This window comes from Hypanus sabinus, chromosome 3, assembly GCF_030144855.1.
Source record: "Hypanus sabinus isolate sHypSab1 chromosome 3, sHypSab1.hap1, whole genome shotgun sequence".
In the NCBI taxonomy this organism is placed as follows: Eukaryota; Metazoa; Chordata; class Chondrichthyes; order Myliobatiformes; family Dasyatidae; genus Hypanus; species Hypanus sabinus.
The window spans coordinates 60,193,913-60,209,917 of NC_082708.1; the positions used below are offsets into that span (position 1 = coordinate 60,193,913).

At 38.1% G+C, this 16,005-nt stretch overlaps 1 protein-coding gene across 1 annotated transcript in view; it reads right to left on the reverse strand.

Annotated features, from left to right (window-relative positions):
• tenm4 (teneurin transmembrane protein 4) overlaps nucleotides 1–16,005 on the reverse strand; it is a 1,643,409-nt gene that overhangs the window by 71,329 nt on the left and 1,556,075 nt on the right. The window contains exons 22-26 of the mRNA XM_059964502.1: nucleotides 15,022–15,283; nucleotides 13,601–13,868; nucleotides 10,135–10,278; nucleotides 8,483–8,732; nucleotides 962–1,194 (exon numbers count right to left, since the gene is read on the reverse strand). Of these exons, the coding sequence (XP_059820485.1) occupies nucleotides 962–1,194; nucleotides 8,483–8,732; nucleotides 10,135–10,278; nucleotides 13,601–13,868; nucleotides 15,022–15,283 (1,157 nt within the window). The remainder of the gene's footprint in view (nucleotides 1–961; nucleotides 1,195–8,482; nucleotides 8,733–10,134; nucleotides 10,279–13,600; nucleotides 13,869–15,021; nucleotides 15,284–16,005) is intronic.

Sequence of the window (16,005 nt, forward strand, 5' to 3'; positions counted from 1 at the left end):
CCTATGGTAATAACACCGTCCTTTTGCTGGTGATAGATATGAGTTTCAGGAATTTATTAACTAGATCTACATTCAGGAATTAAGTCTCATTCTACATGCTGAGTTTTCCAAAGCCAAGCAAAACAAGATCCCAGGACTCCTACAGAACTTTCCTTATCATGTTTGAAATTTTTCCACTCAGTCAGATGATCATAGTTTCAAGTTGCACTTAGAGATGAGTGTATTAGCTAAGATGATACATATAAGGACTTGCTTGTTTTGTTGGACATGCCCTTTAGTCGGTGTTAAAATGATGCTTTGGTTGATGGAAATGGATTTGGAACTGGTTTATTATTGTCACATGCACCGAGGTATAGTCAGAAGCTTCTCTCGTAAAAGCCATGGAATGACACCAAAAAATTGGGAGTTCTTCTGTTACATAGGTCAATGCCCCTCGATTATTACAAAATAATTGTCAATTTAGTTGATTTCTTTATAGAACATTGCTCTGTGAAATTTGCCTGTTGCATACACAACATCTTAAAGTTTTGAAGGATACATTAAACAAGGAAATATTCCATTGTGTGTGAACCTATGTTTGAAGTGACATTACATGAATCACTGGATCACTTTGGAAACTTGGTTATTTGGTCACTCAAATAAAATGATTGTTGCTGTCTGCTGTCTACTGACATCAGGAACATAAATTCACAGAGGTTTCTGTTGACAGACAAGTATGAGTTTCAATTGGAGTGAGAATAGCCATCAGTTGAGCCATGTGGACTGCGTTTGTTGACTATAATTACTGGTCACTTTTAAAGTAACTACAATCTTAGCAGTAATCTCAAAGCTGATGTACTGCTGTTGCAGTGGGCTTAAGCACCCGACTGTGCTTTCAAACTTTTGATGATTCAAAGAATATCTATTAAACTATCTATTAAAAAGAAACACAGTTGACATAACTAATTGGCTGGAGACTCACCTCTCGGACTAGTTAGAGTGGCTTCGATCGCCTTTCCACCATCACCACATCGTGCTTCATCAAAAGGAAGGCATTGATCTCCTGTGCCAGCCACTACCTGAGCATTCTTAGTGATGTCCCTGACTCCAGCAAGGGACCTTATTTTATAGACACGTCTGGTATTTGTATCAGACAGGTATAATGATCCTGACACTGCATCCACTGAGAGGTAGTATTTGTGTGCTGGGCTGTTACTAAAAAGAGATTAAAAACATTTTAAGCTTTAAATTATCTCCATATTTAAATAAAACTTGTTTACCATTAAAATTACAAGTAAAAATGCCTGAATGTTATCAAAGACGTTTGCACTAATTGCTTAGTTTCCCAGTTATCATTTGGTCAACTTTTCTATTTTCTTCAGTCCAATTCGTACCCACTCTTTTTAACACCACAGCCAAAGAAGTAGGTGCCAGAGTCGACCAAACAGCCAATCAGCCTACTTCAGTATTTAACATTACCCACAGCTCTCTGTGGTAGAGAGCTTCAGACACTGACAATCTTCCAAGGGAAAAGATTTCTCCTTATCTTCGTTGTTAATGCTAACTGGCTTGATGGGACTGTGCACATTGGGACATCCCAGAGTGATGGAGCAAGTGATACAAGTGCTTTCCATTATCCAACCCCCCCCCCCCACAAATATGACTCCACTAGGTTTCCATCTGTCAAGCACTGATATACACCCAGTGGCCACTTTAATAGGTACACCAGCTTGTTAACACAAATATCTAGTCAGCCAATCATGCAGCAGCAACTCAATTCATAAAAGCATGCAGACATTATCAAAAGGTTCAGTTGTTGTTCAGCCCAAACATCAGAATGGGGAAGAAATATGATCTAAGTGACTTTGACCGTGGAATAATTGCTGGTGAGAGACAGGGTGAGTCGAGTATCTCTGAAACTGCTGATCTCCTTGGATTTTCACACGTCTCTAGAATTTAAGGAGAATGATGCAAACAACGAAACTAAACATCCAGTTCAATTGGTGAAAACACACAGGTTGCCTTATTCCCAGCAATCATATTCTATGTTTCACCTTCTTCCTGCTTAGTTATCCTGGCCACACCTATCACTGCTTGTATCTAAACATTTAGTGTTGGACCTACCCTCAGCTTTACAGGAAACTTATTACTCCCTATACAGCCTAAGGTATCTCCAATTGTATCTCAAGTTTAATTTTATTGGATATTAACAACTGTTTTTGAGAGAAACTAACATATTTGCAGTTTAATGATGTGAATGTTCTGTCTTCCCTTTTGTCCAGCTCCAACTGATGAGCTTCACTGATCTTTAGGTTAAATACAATATGTTTTCATTTCCAGAGGAAATCTACTGGAGGCCATCTTGTCATGCAGTACGAGGACTGTGCAATATACTGGCAACCAGCCAATTGATGAAATCAAATTGTATTGAATGATATTGATATTGTAAGTGCATCAGTTTTCTAATCAGGGTTCTCAAGTTGATTATATATCAATATCCAAATAAGAAAAGGAATGCACGGTTTTGTTGTCCACTGTGATTGATCTGTCAATCTTATTATAGCAGACAGTACATTTCACTTTATAAAAATAAATGAAGACTACTTGGTGGATCAAAATGGAAATCTTCCTTTTTGCTGCGCTAATATCTGATGGCAGAATGCTCATAACTTAAATGTTATTTCCTGAACGGCTCTCACCTCACTTCAATTTATTTGCTTTTATAATGTGAAATATTCCCATTTAACTGTTCACTGCACCAGACCTCCAGGATTGTCTCTGAAGATTTCCCAAGACAATTTAATCCAGTACTCTTGCACTAAGATAGCTTCTTATGAAGACAAAATAAAATCATAACAACTTTCAATGATACAAAATTCTACTTCAGACTCTAACACAGCTGTGTGCCCTTCCAGGTTATAGCTGGGTATTGAAAGAATAACAATATATCTATTAATTGGAATCCCCATCTTTGAATTATTCCACTTGATTCTCCAGAGACATTTTTATCTCTATATCTGAGCATCATGACCTTCAAAGCTGTCAAGGCTAATACCATGTGGTATGAAATACTCCATTTATTTTCATTTTCCAATGATGCTTCAAATGATAGATGAATATAGCAACATTATCTGATTTTATTTCATCCAGACAGCAGTTCCACTCTGCAGCCATTATCACGTTGTAACAAACAAAACTAACTTTGTACATTGGACTCCTGTCAAAAGTGTTTCACAAAACAAGTAACCCACAATTATGCAGTATGTATCAGTCCCTTACCTGTGCCTAAAATCTTTATTTCTGATAGAAAGCATTTACAGAAGAAACAGAAAAAGGATTCAGTATTAGTTTTTGAGAAAATTGTGAATAATCAAGAAAACAGACAGCCTAAACAAGTTACCACTGGTCAAAATAAAACATTTGTCAAAAGGAAATGAAAAGTAAAGGCTTTGGATTTTCAACATGTTGACAATAAACTCTCTTGCTGTTCTATATGTAGAGAATTACTTCATCTGAAAAAAAAGTTAACTTAGGTGGTAATTTACCTTTTACTTGCAGATCATTCCATTACTCAAAATACTTTACTAATTCTCCATCCCAATGGCCCAGATTCAGTAAGATGGAGGCAAAAAAATCATCTCTGATCGTTCGCAACAAATGCATATGTGAGTGCCAACTGCTAGTTCTATTCATCTCCTGCATGTTAACTTCCAGTAACATCTTTCTGATATTCTTGTGACTTTTAAGTTATGCTTTTGGACAAAACAAAATCTACAAACCACATTCATGTTTTACCGATTATAGTTTGATATGGGATTCCAGTTTTATATGGAAATTCAACAAACTTTACTCTATTTGACCCAGCTGGAGTCAACTATGTGCTCACTGCAGAGTAAATATTAGCTATTGTGAGAAAGGGTTAGAGATTGCCACCTGACTTGTCACCTGTTGAATGAATTCATTGGCTGTAGGACACACAAGACAATAGCTGATTCTTAAGTGAACTGATGTATGTTACTACATTGTTTTATGATCATGAGTTCTATTATCTACAAAATATGCTGCACTCACATAAATTTCATTTCTGGAGTTTAGACCATTTAATGAAGCCAGAATCTATTAGCTTTCACCTTGTAATTGAGTCAGTGTATTACCTTACTTTAAAATGGCACAGCAAGAAAGCCATTCACAATTGCTGGCACTACATGTTTTCCAGCGTTCACCATAGCAACACAGGTAGAGTTTCAGCAATTGTCAAGAATTAAGTCACTGGCAAATGTATTTTCAATTCTGAGTATAGTTGCATTAAATTCAGGCATGCAGTTTAAACTCCTTTTCTTTAATTGTAATTCAGGATATATATTTTGACCAGATCTGAAATATGTATTTAAGGAAAGCAGTTCATGTGGTTTCAATCCAATTCAGTTTAGTTTATTCATTACCAATGACAAGTACAGGAACACTTTGAATATCACCTCCATACTTAGTGATTTAGCGTATAAATAATTCTAAATTAACTGGATATGCTTTCAGTGCAGCTACCTTGAGATTCCTCAATAGGTGGAGATAATATTGTGGGCACAATTAGAATGTAGTTTCTGGAATAATTTTGAAAATAGTTTAATACATAATAATCTAATAGAAGCAGAACTCAGAACATTTAATTTTTTTAATTTGAAATAAAAAGAATTGAAAAAGAGGGGGCATATAAAAAAGCAAAAATTAGTGGGGAGATAGATTGGGAAGCTTTTAAAAACCTACAGAGAATAACTAGAAGAATCATTAAGAGGGAAAAGATGAAATATGAAAGCAAGTTAGCAACATCAAAGTGGATAGTAAAAGCTTTTTCAAGTATGTAAAAAAATAAAAGAAAGATGAGAGCGGATATAGGAGTGCCAGAAAATGAGACCGGAGAAATAGTAATGGGGTGGGGGGGGGGCAAGGAGTTGGCAGATGAACAGAATTAGTATTTTGCACCAGTCTTCACTGTGGAAGACACTACTAATGTGCCAGATGTTGAAGGGTGTGAGAGAAGAAAAGTGGGTGCAGTTACTATTACAAGGGAGAAGGTGCTTAAAAAGCTGAAAGACCGAAGGGTACATAAGTCAACCAGACCAAATGAACTGCATTCTAGGGTTCTGAAAGAGGTAGTGGTAAAAAATGGTGGAGGCATTCGTAATGATCTTTCAAAAGTCATTGGACTCTGGCAGAGGACTGGAAAATTGCAAATGTCTCTCCACATTTTAAAAAAGGAGGAAGGCAGCAGAAAGGAAATTTTTGACCAGTTGGCCTGACCTCAGTGGGTGGGAAGATGTTGGAGTCAATTGTTAAGGATGAGGTTATGGAGTACTTGGAAACACAGGGCAAGATAGGACAAAGTCAGCATGGCTTCCTTAAGCGAAAATATTGCCTGATGAACCTGTTGGAATTATTTGAGGAGATTGCAAGTAGGATAGAAAAAGGTGACACAGTGGATGTTGTATATTTGAATTTTCAGAAGGCCTTTGACAAGGTGCACTCCTCCTGAAGCTGTTTATCAAGTTTGGAGCCCATGATATTACAGAAAAGTTACCAGCATGGTTAGAGCATTGGCTGATTTAGGAGGCTGTGAGTGGGAACAAAAGGATCCTGTTTGGTTGGCTGCCAGTGACTAGCGGTGTTCCTCAGGGATCGGTGTTGAGACCACTTCTTTTTATGCTGTAAACCGATTATTTAGATGATGGAATAGATGGCTTTGTTGCCAAGTTTGCAGATGAAATGAAGATTGGTGGAGGGGCAGGTGGTATTGAGGAAACAGGTAGGCTGCAGAAGGACTTAGGTTAGAAGAACGGGCAAGAAAGTGACATATGAAATACAATGTTGGAAAATGCATGTGATTTGGGAGTGCTTGTGCAGAAGACCATAAAGGTTAACTTGCAGGTTGAGTCAATGGTGAGGAAGGCAAATGCAATGTTAGCATTCATTTCAAGAGGTCTAGAATACAAGAGCAGGGATGTGATGCTGAGGCTTTATAAGGCACTGGTGAGGCCTCACCTTGTGTATTATGAACAGATTGGGGCTCCTCAACTAAGAAAAGATGTACTAGCATTGGAGAGAGTTCAGAGGAGTGTAAAGGGGGTTTCTTCTTTTTCTTTGTTGCTGCATATGTTAATCAAAATGGCTTCTTTGTTCTGTTAAAAGTAGGAATGCTTCTTTGTTGCGAGAGAGTGCTGGAAGCTTGTTCGGGTTAAAATTTACTGATAACGAGAATTGTATTCCTTTGTTAACCAGTTGGGATTAATGTTGTTCTTTCTTCTGACTCTGTAAGCCATTGTTGGCGGGTATTTTGGGGGAGTCGGCGTGAGGGGTTGAGAGAGAGAGAGAGAGGATGCAATGCTGTAAGCTGGGCGACGGAATGGACCCCAGGCGGGGGGTCCGAGGTCAGGAGGTACCACGAGGAGAGGAGATGAGGATAGATATGCTTGGTTGACCACTTCGGGTGGTCCTGAGCTGCGAGTCAAGGAGTTCGGAGAGGATCGAATGGTGGCCAGAAGACTTCGGTAATTGAGCTCCAATGGTTGTGCACAAAGTGGTTTGCACTTTGATAAGTTTGGCGCCTTTTCTTTATTTTCTTTTCCTTCATATATACTGTATTGTTATTAATCACTTAGTTATAGTAATCTTTATAAATTGTAATCATTTAATCGCATATGGTGTCCTGCCTGTTAATTGGCGGGGTTGGTGACATCACACAGCATTCACACTAGCTGATTACCCAGTTTGGTGGGGCCGAAGGCTGCTTCCCCTAGATGGAAGTGAGCTGAGCGAGCCTGAGGCGACCCAGGGGGTTACAGGAGGTTCACAAGGAATGAAAGGGTTATTATAAGAGGAACATTTGATAGCTCTGGGTCAGTACTTGCTGGAATTTAGAAGGATGAGGGGTATCTCATTGAAACTTCCTGATGTTAAAAGGCAGCAGGTGTTGAAAAGATGTTTCCCAAGGTGGGGGATCTAGGATAAGAGGGCACAGCCTCAGAATAGATGGACGTCCATTTTAAACAGAGATGCGAAGAAGTTTCTTTAGCCAGAGGGTGGTGAATTTGTGGAATTTATTACCACAGACAGTTGTGGAGGCCAGGTCATTGGATGTATTTAAGGCAGAGCTTGATTGGTTCTTGATTGGACATGGCATCAAAGGTTACAGGGAGAAGGCCAGAGAATGAGGCTGAGGTGGGGAGAAAGGATCAGCCATGATTGAATGGCAGAGCAGACTTAATGTGCCAAATGGTCTAATTCTGCTCCTATGTCTTATGGAAACCATCTGAACTTTTAATGAGCCTTTCATTCTTCATTATATACCAGCTTCTGAATTTCCATTCATATTATATGGGAAAGCAATTAACATTTTTCCAATGGTACTTTCAAAATTTGATTGATATCTGATCAAATGCTCACTCGCACATTAAATATGCGTACATATATAAAGTTTGACACCTGATGCATGGCTCAGCAGAAAGCTTTTCTTGTAATGAGTCTTGTAAGAGTCATGGCTGTGGTGGTAACTAAAATTTATTTAATGTTTTAGCTAAACCAAAATTTATCCAACCAGCATTTTGTTTGGAACTGCAGGCTTTGAGCTCAGATCCAGCTAGCGCTACAACAAAATATCAGTCCTTCCTTGGACTACAGAATATGACTGTTAAATGCTGTCACGGTCCTGATATTCATTCAAACCTCGAGCTCTGGGAGGTCAGGTTCTAAAAGAATGAAACAACCAATTTTAGATAGAAATTGAATTATACCTTAAACTAACATCAGGCATGTTTTTCATGTTACACTAGATGGGGGAACTGCCTCAAAGTCCAACCCTATGTCCCCATTGTGAGGGGGGAAAAGGACAAGACTGGCCAGCAGGGCTCTGGTGAAACTGTACAATGCCAATTCCCCGTACAGTGGATACAATGGATTGCAGAAGTGCCAATGAACTCCAACCATACCATCAATTTCTGAGGACTATGTTGACGGGACATCATCAATGGCCTATATTCTAAAGGCCCAAGTAAGTAAGACTAGGAACCCGGCAAGGAAAAATTAAGTCTCTATTTCCCCTCGAGTGCTAACAAAGTATTAACTAATAGATGGAAGGGCAGTTAATATTTAATATAGATTTTAAGAAACTGATTTTCATTTTTCTTGCATTTTATTTTCCTCAGGTGTTTCTGCACTATACTTAGTTACCAAAATACCAGGTCATAGATGTAATTATTCTTAACCTTTCTTCAGATTTCTCAGGAGAAAACAGCCCGTAGTTTTCCCCCTTTCTGTTCCCCCCCCCCCCACTGTCAAACTGGTTTCATCTAATCTGAAACAAACATGAATATTCCTTATATTATTGATAAAGTATTTTAGTTCTTCCACAATATCATCTTTATCAGAAAATGGTTATATAAATTTTAATTCCATTCTGCAACTAATTAACATCAACAAATTCACATAAATTAGTCTTGTATTTAAACTTGCATACCTTAACTCCAAGATATTAGTGACATTGCCTGAGGGAAAGATCCGGCGAACATAATTATAATCACCAACATATATGCTGCCATCTGATCCACATGCCAAGGCAATTGGTGCAAGGAGTTTGTTACCAGCTGCAAGGCCATTGCAGCTTGGACAGGAAATACTACGCCTTCGGCCATTTCCCATAATGCTTCCAATTATCGGTGGCTGCTGGGATATAAAATTATTTTCCCCATTTCCCTTATGCAGGATACCTGCAATAAAATACTGTCAGTTAATATTTAAATTTGACTGAGTGCAGGACAAGAAACCCAATTAAAATCGTGCATTCATTTAACATATATCAAATCTTAACAATTAATATTTATTTTTACAAGCTGTGTTCTGATTGGGGTCTTTGGATGATTTACGCTGTTTAATTTTACTTCAATTATTAGAACTGATGCTATTGTTCAAACAAGAAATTCTTTATGATGAACATTAAAGATCATAAAAATAAATGTACAACAGTGATATGCAAGCAAAAGATAAATCTTCATTAAAATGTTGCAGCTACTGATTATGTTGTATGTGTCTGACTCATGTAAATCTGCTTGTACTTTGTTGTTAGGTTTCCAGATTAATTTAAGGAGCAATGTCAGTGCTTTAAGGTCATGGGATTTAAGAATTTAAAACCTCAGTGTTTTATGGCACAATGTTAAAATGTAAAACAGCCTGTTTTTATAATGCCATAGTCCAGATGATGGCACTGAGTGAGGTAAAGTTCCTTTAAATCTTAATTTGTTCTTCTGCCTTGGAAAAAGTTAAGGGGGATTAGCTCCACAGCTGCTGTAGGTGTGGTGCATCGTGGCCTCTGACATTCATCACTTCACAAAAACATGACTTTACTCTGCTCTTACTTTGGAATAAATTGGATTTGCAAACAAGTGTCACAATTTTTTAAAGTTTCCTTCACTAACATGGCAACGCTGAATATAGCACCATATACGCTTGATATGGACACCTCATGGGAATACACATGTCCAAACATTCAGTGCCATGCTCAGTGATAAATTCTAAAGTGGGAAAGTTTACTCAAGTTGCAGTAGAATCACACCCAATTCCTTTGCATTTTCCCTAACCTGAAGGGAAAACAAAGCAGGTGTCCCTGCTTTACAAGTGTTCGCTTTACGCCACTTCGCTTTTACAAAAGACCTACATTAATAAGCTGTTTTCACATTACAAAGAAGATTTTCACTTTTATGAAAAATTTTTCCCATATAAATTAATGGTTCTTCACTTTACACCATTTCAGCTTAAGAAAAGAACACTCTACCTTTGTAAAGGGGGGAACCTGCATTTAGGTTTACATATAATTTATAGCTAAAAAAATAGAAATAAAATCATCAGAAACAAAGCAGATTCAGCAAGAGGTAAGACCATTTAATATTTATAAAAATCTTTCCAATCTAAATCTTGTACCTACCACAAAACATTTTCTGTCTTCTGTCTATAACCTTGTCCAAGACAGATCTATTTGAATTTTTGCTTTTTTTAACTTCAGGGTTATAGTAACTGAAAATGTTTCTTTCAATGCTTTATTTAGTATTAATCTTCCTAAATGGCTGATTTGGAGATATTTCTTCCACTCCAATGAGTATTGTGTTGTTTACTTACCACTCTGTATGTTGAGGGCATGGTGCTTGTCCAAGGTCCACCCACCCAGGTTAGAAGCAGCTATCTCATAGCCTTGTAAAATAGCAGTATGCTTCTCCCAGAGTACCAGGTCAGGACACGATTCATATTCATAACCTACAGATACTACATGGGTACAATCAAATATAAATAAAACTGACAAACAGCAAGATATGGAAATACCTATTCCTACTAATCAATTTCATCAAGATTCTATTTTTTTTAATTAAAAAAAGTGGACATCAGAAAAATGCCTTGATATCTTGGAAGCAGATGTAACCTTGAGCTAATAATAATCCAGTATTCCAGCTAGGAATGACATGTATGGGTTTGATTGAGGTATGAGGATAAAGGTCAGCTCTCACTAATGTTCATTAAACATGCTTTTGAAACAAGCTTCTGCAGCCTATTTCACAATCCAAGAGACATCTGGGTCTGAAAAATTACAATCAACTTTCCTCTTGACGTGATTGAACAAAAGAACACTCTTATTAGTAGGAAAATATAAGATGTTAATCTCAAGACCAGTCCCAAATTCCCCACTTCTGATTTTACCTTCGGAAGGTGAATAAAAACATGCCATCTGTCAAGAATTTGGTCAGTAAATTCTTTTACGGAAAACACATATCACCGTTTCAAGATAACTTTTAGCTTATGCTCTTTAATTCAGGATTTCTTTCAGGGTTTGAAAATCCTCACTAGTAAAAGGACTCAGAGAGGCCCAGAACCACAAGCCATTTTCTGCAATATTGGTTGTCTGAAAGAGCAGGAATGTATTCTCCATTCACTAAAAAATTATCTGACGCTTCATCTTGCTCTCTCTGTCGTCTCTGATTCTAATAGACACCTGAGATTAACCTGTCTGGAAGCCTGAATTTCCAAAGTTTTCCACAATTTCTTTCCTAGATTCCTCCTCCGTCATAGATAGATGCTGAAGGTGTGTAGCTCCAGGTTTCCCTTTTGTCTGACTCATGTTGAAATTTAAATATCCAGACACCTACAACATGGTAAAGATTAATAATTTGCTTCTGAAAATTTCTGCTGCCAATATTAATGCATACCTACTGTAGTTCCCAGATTCTCTGCATTTCCATGCTCCTTGCTTTGAAGAAGGGATGAAGACACTTACAATAAATGAGAGAAAAACCGAAAACTGAGTGAGGTGCATGACTGTGACAACTTTTCACACACTGGCATAACAAACTAATTCTTGCTATGAGCAATATATTAAGCGCTTCTTCTGTCTGTAACTATATTGTGTGATTGCTGTCGTACAGTTTCCGTTGGGTCCCGATTGAAAGAGTAATTGTTAGTCAACTACAAATAATGTTTCCGTTTTGGCATGAGAACTTTATGTATTAGGAGCTTAATAGTACTGCTCCCTATGGACTCACGTGGAACACGACTGTTTCAAAGGCAATTTCTGATTGTTGCCAACTGGAGGGAAAATGCTTCAATGCATTTTAAGTAGAGGTATGTTATCTTGTCACGGTATATGGCAAGTATGATTCTGAGTTCCCTCTCTGGGCACATCTATTATCGTAACTAAGCATGAGATCTAGGAAGGAATAGCTTGGAATAAAATCTGGGGACAAATTTCAGTGACTAAAAATATATTATCATTATATATTATAAATTATAATTTTTAATATTGGAATTTAAAATAATAATCCTGAAACTACATTTGCTATAAGATTCTTGGGTATTTCAGCTTGTTGGGGAAAGTCAATTCTCTTGATGATGTTTATACAGAGAGGAGCCTGTCAGTTTTTCACTAACTCCATTTTACAAATGTTATAATTAAAAATCCATTTTCTGCTTAAGTTCTACTCTGAATGTAACACTATTTAGTTCAGCTGATTACCTTTCGTATCCCGTTTAAAGTGATTACCTGCTGAGCAAAATAATCATTATTTCAGAAGCTGAGTGAAGGTGTCATTATTAAAATTGCAGAGGCAACAGGAGAGCGGAAAGAAATGACCAGACTGTCCAAAAATGGAAAATAAATTATATTCAGAATGCTTCATTTCAACATTTGAATATATTACAAGAACATGGATTGTGTAGTTTACTCTCATTTTGCTGTATAGTTTCTTCAGGTGTTATAGAAATTTTGGTTGCACAATCTGTTTAGGACAGGGCTTCTCAAACTTCTTTTATGCCATGGACCAATACCATCAAGCAGAGGGTGGTGGTGGTGGTGGGGTGGGTGGGTTCTGTGGACCCCAGGTTGGGAAGCCCTGGTTTAGAAGGAGCACCTCACTGTTGTAACAAAAAAATGGTATTCAGCCATTCTTGTTGACAACCCTACAGTTCCAACTGGGAACTTTTCCATGGAGTCAGGTTTGGGATAGGTGGCCACTAGTTCACAAACACATAGTGTCATGGAGTTCAGAAGTGAGTCTCTGCTGAATTTGTGATCTGATCTGGAACGAGGGCACTGAATTTGAAATGGACATTGCACCCCCTCGTGGAAAGTGAAACGTGAAGGTGAACCACCTCTGGTATTCCCTCTATTGTCTTGACCTTTGCAAATGGGCATTGGCCAGTAGAAGGATGGAAAAAAGGTAAACTTCTTCCAACCCAAGGAAGTTCTCATGGTGCCAGTGGAGGCTGAGGGGAGACTTGATAGAAGTTTATCAGATTATGAGGGGCATAAACAGGGTCAAAATGTCTAATACTAGAAGGCATACATTTGAGATGAGAGGGGGTAAATTCAAAGGAGATGTAAAGGATGAGGGTTTTTTGACACAAAGAGTGATGACTGTGCAGCCAAGGGTGGTAGTGGAGACAAATAAAATGAGGTGTTTAAGAGGATTTATACAGGCACATGAATATGCAGAGAATGGAGGAATCTGGACCTTCTGTAAGCAGAAGGGATTAGTTCAGTTGGATGTATAATTACTAGTTTAATTAGTTCAGCACATCATGGATTTAAAGACACAACATGTGTTGAGCTGTTTTATACTTCATGTTCTTACCAGAAAAGACAACAAATCAGCATGTTAATAAATATCATAAACATAACAAGATGATTATGTGGCCAAACCTCTGGGAAATATATAGTTAATATTTTCTAATTTACAATTTTAAGACCAGAAGACAGAGGAGCAGAATTGGGCCATTCAGTCCACTCATTGGTAAGTTATTTTCTATTTCAACTCCATTCTCCTACATTCCCTCATAAGCTTTGACAACCTTACAAATGAGGAATCTATCAATCGCTACTTTAAATGTACCCAATGATTTAGCCTCCATGGCCATCTGTGGCAATAAGTTCCTCAGATTCACTACCCTCTGGCTAAAAGAATTGCTCTTTATCTCTATACTAAAGGGGCATCCTTCTATTCTGAGGCTGTGCCTTCCAGGCCTAGATTCTTCAGCTACTGGAAACCATATCCTCTCATCATCCGATATAAAAAAAAATCTGTTACGTAATGAAACTTACCAAATGCCTCTGAAAGTCCATAAACCTTCTGGTTGTAGACGTCAGTTTTATCCCAGATGAAGTAATAAGATAAATCCGGGGTAGCAGGAAACCATTTCTGGAAGAGTCGTCCTTCCACAGCCACCATAAGATGTACTTTCATTAGATTGAATGGGATGGAGGGTTGGGTCAGACTGATCCGCATGACAGATTTATAGCCAACAGTGCAGCTGCTGACGTAGTTCAGCTTCATTTTACTACCTGGGATATTAACTTCTTCACGTAAAACCTGTGAATATAAGAGTTAGAAAGAGCTGCATCAAATAAAATGTAGAGAAAAATGTCAGCGTTCTGCCACAGTCCTTTCAACTCATGCATGGAGTGAAGACTGAGGCTTGAAGCAGTCTGCAGCAGTTTTCCAACATTAAGGAGCCTAGAATGAAGAGAACTAAAACTTGTGCTTTTGATTCTCTAAATCGGTGAAGCTTTCAAACAGCGTGAGTGATTGACTTCCATAATGAATAAACTCTTATCGGGTTTTCCAGCCGGATACAGGTATCGATTATATCTGACGTTTCCATTACAAACTCTGCCATCTTCATCGGGCATCACCCTGATGAAGATGGTGGAGTTTGTCATTGGAACATCACTTATAATCTCTACCTGCTACCTTGCTAGAAGCCTGAGAAGAGTTTATTCATAATATATGCACTAAATCCCTTTTGACTTCCATAACTTTAGCAATTTATCTCCTCCACAACTGAAGTTACAGACCTGTAGTGTTTGTACTCCCAAGGCACCCAACAGTCATTCACCCTTCCTGCACGGTATGACTTTCACAACTTAGAACAAAAGTAGCAAGTGCACCGGAACCCCATCACTTCCATGTTCTCCCCAAACTATCTGGAATTGGATATGTACTGCCACTTCTCACTGCAACTACACTGAAATTCTTTTGCCCAATGCCTAAAGCAAAGTGGATGTACTTTTGATTCATGAACTGCAAGGCTTCCAGAAAGTAGGTCATTGATACTTTCACACAGGCGATAAACACCGATTCTGCCAGTGACACCCATCTTTCACGTTGGAATAAATAAATAATGTCCCATTCTATCACTGAATTCCTCTGAGTTCTATAATTTCATGTATATAGTCAAAGAGAACTTACTTTAATTTTCTATGATCATAGTTCATTTTATTAATGATTTAAACAATGCATCATGTAAAGAATATCACATGAAATCAACATCTGACTGTTGTACTTCTGATCTGCTACAGACAGGCAATGATTTGCACCATTAGCACAGTCATTACCCTTATATTTTATAATTTCATTAGGAATATTTTCAAATTATTACTACATTAACAATCACACAATACTTCTTCACTGCACATTTCCATATTAGCATTAAGACTGAATAGAGAAGTAACTGGTACAGTACCTGTATTTCAGGAACGATGGGACCTTTTTCTGGGCAGGCCCCTGCAAATGCAGTCAATGGTGCAGGTGAGACGATTGGATTGGGACGAGCAAAATTGCTGAGGTCGCAGCTGGGGATCTCATTCTCTTCATGCTTCATAATGACAGTGTCCATGACAAAGAAGCGGTCCCATGGCAGCCAGAGAGTATGCTCCTGAGTGATGAATGGAGAGCGCTCAAAGTGTATCGTGACCGAAACCCCTCCATTAGTCATCAAATCAAAGCTAGTATTTGGAGGACAGAACAAGACATTTTGTTTTCAAAAGAAGGTCTACTTTGTATAAAACAACACGACAGGTGTAATTTTCCAACTTTGTTCTGTCATCAGGCAAGGATTACCAATGCAGAAGACACCATGTGAACGATTGTTTAACCATCAGTTTAAATGGACTGAAACTATTGCAGAAATTTCTGATCAGGTGAGGGGCCTGCCAGGATTGCAAAGTTGGAAAATTAACCACAACAGCATCTGCCAGCTTCTTGACAGCTTAAACCTGGGAAAGGGTGCATCAGGTAAAGGTCAAGCTTGTTGATCAAGAGGCAGACACCTCAAATGGATTAATAGTCACACACTTGTATTAAGCTGATCCGTTGGCAAAACAAACCCATTTTGCAGTGAATCACTCAACAAAAGCAGCGAGTGCACTCAGAAAAAATTACTGAAACATTTATCTTTCAAAGGTTTGTCTCAAAATATTATACTGAATTTAAAAGTCCAGTCATCCATGCTCACCACAGCTCGAGTATATCATATATTAGATGTGAATATATCACACACAGTTTGAAATCTCATTTTAATTTTCATGAACTTTCTTTGTTTATCATGCTATCTTAGCTGTTGACTGAAGTGCAGTCAGCTGCTTTCTTTCATCAGCTTCAACACCCCCCTCTCAGCCAGCATTATGTACGGTGTCAATCACTTGGTCTCACACTGTTGCAGACTTCC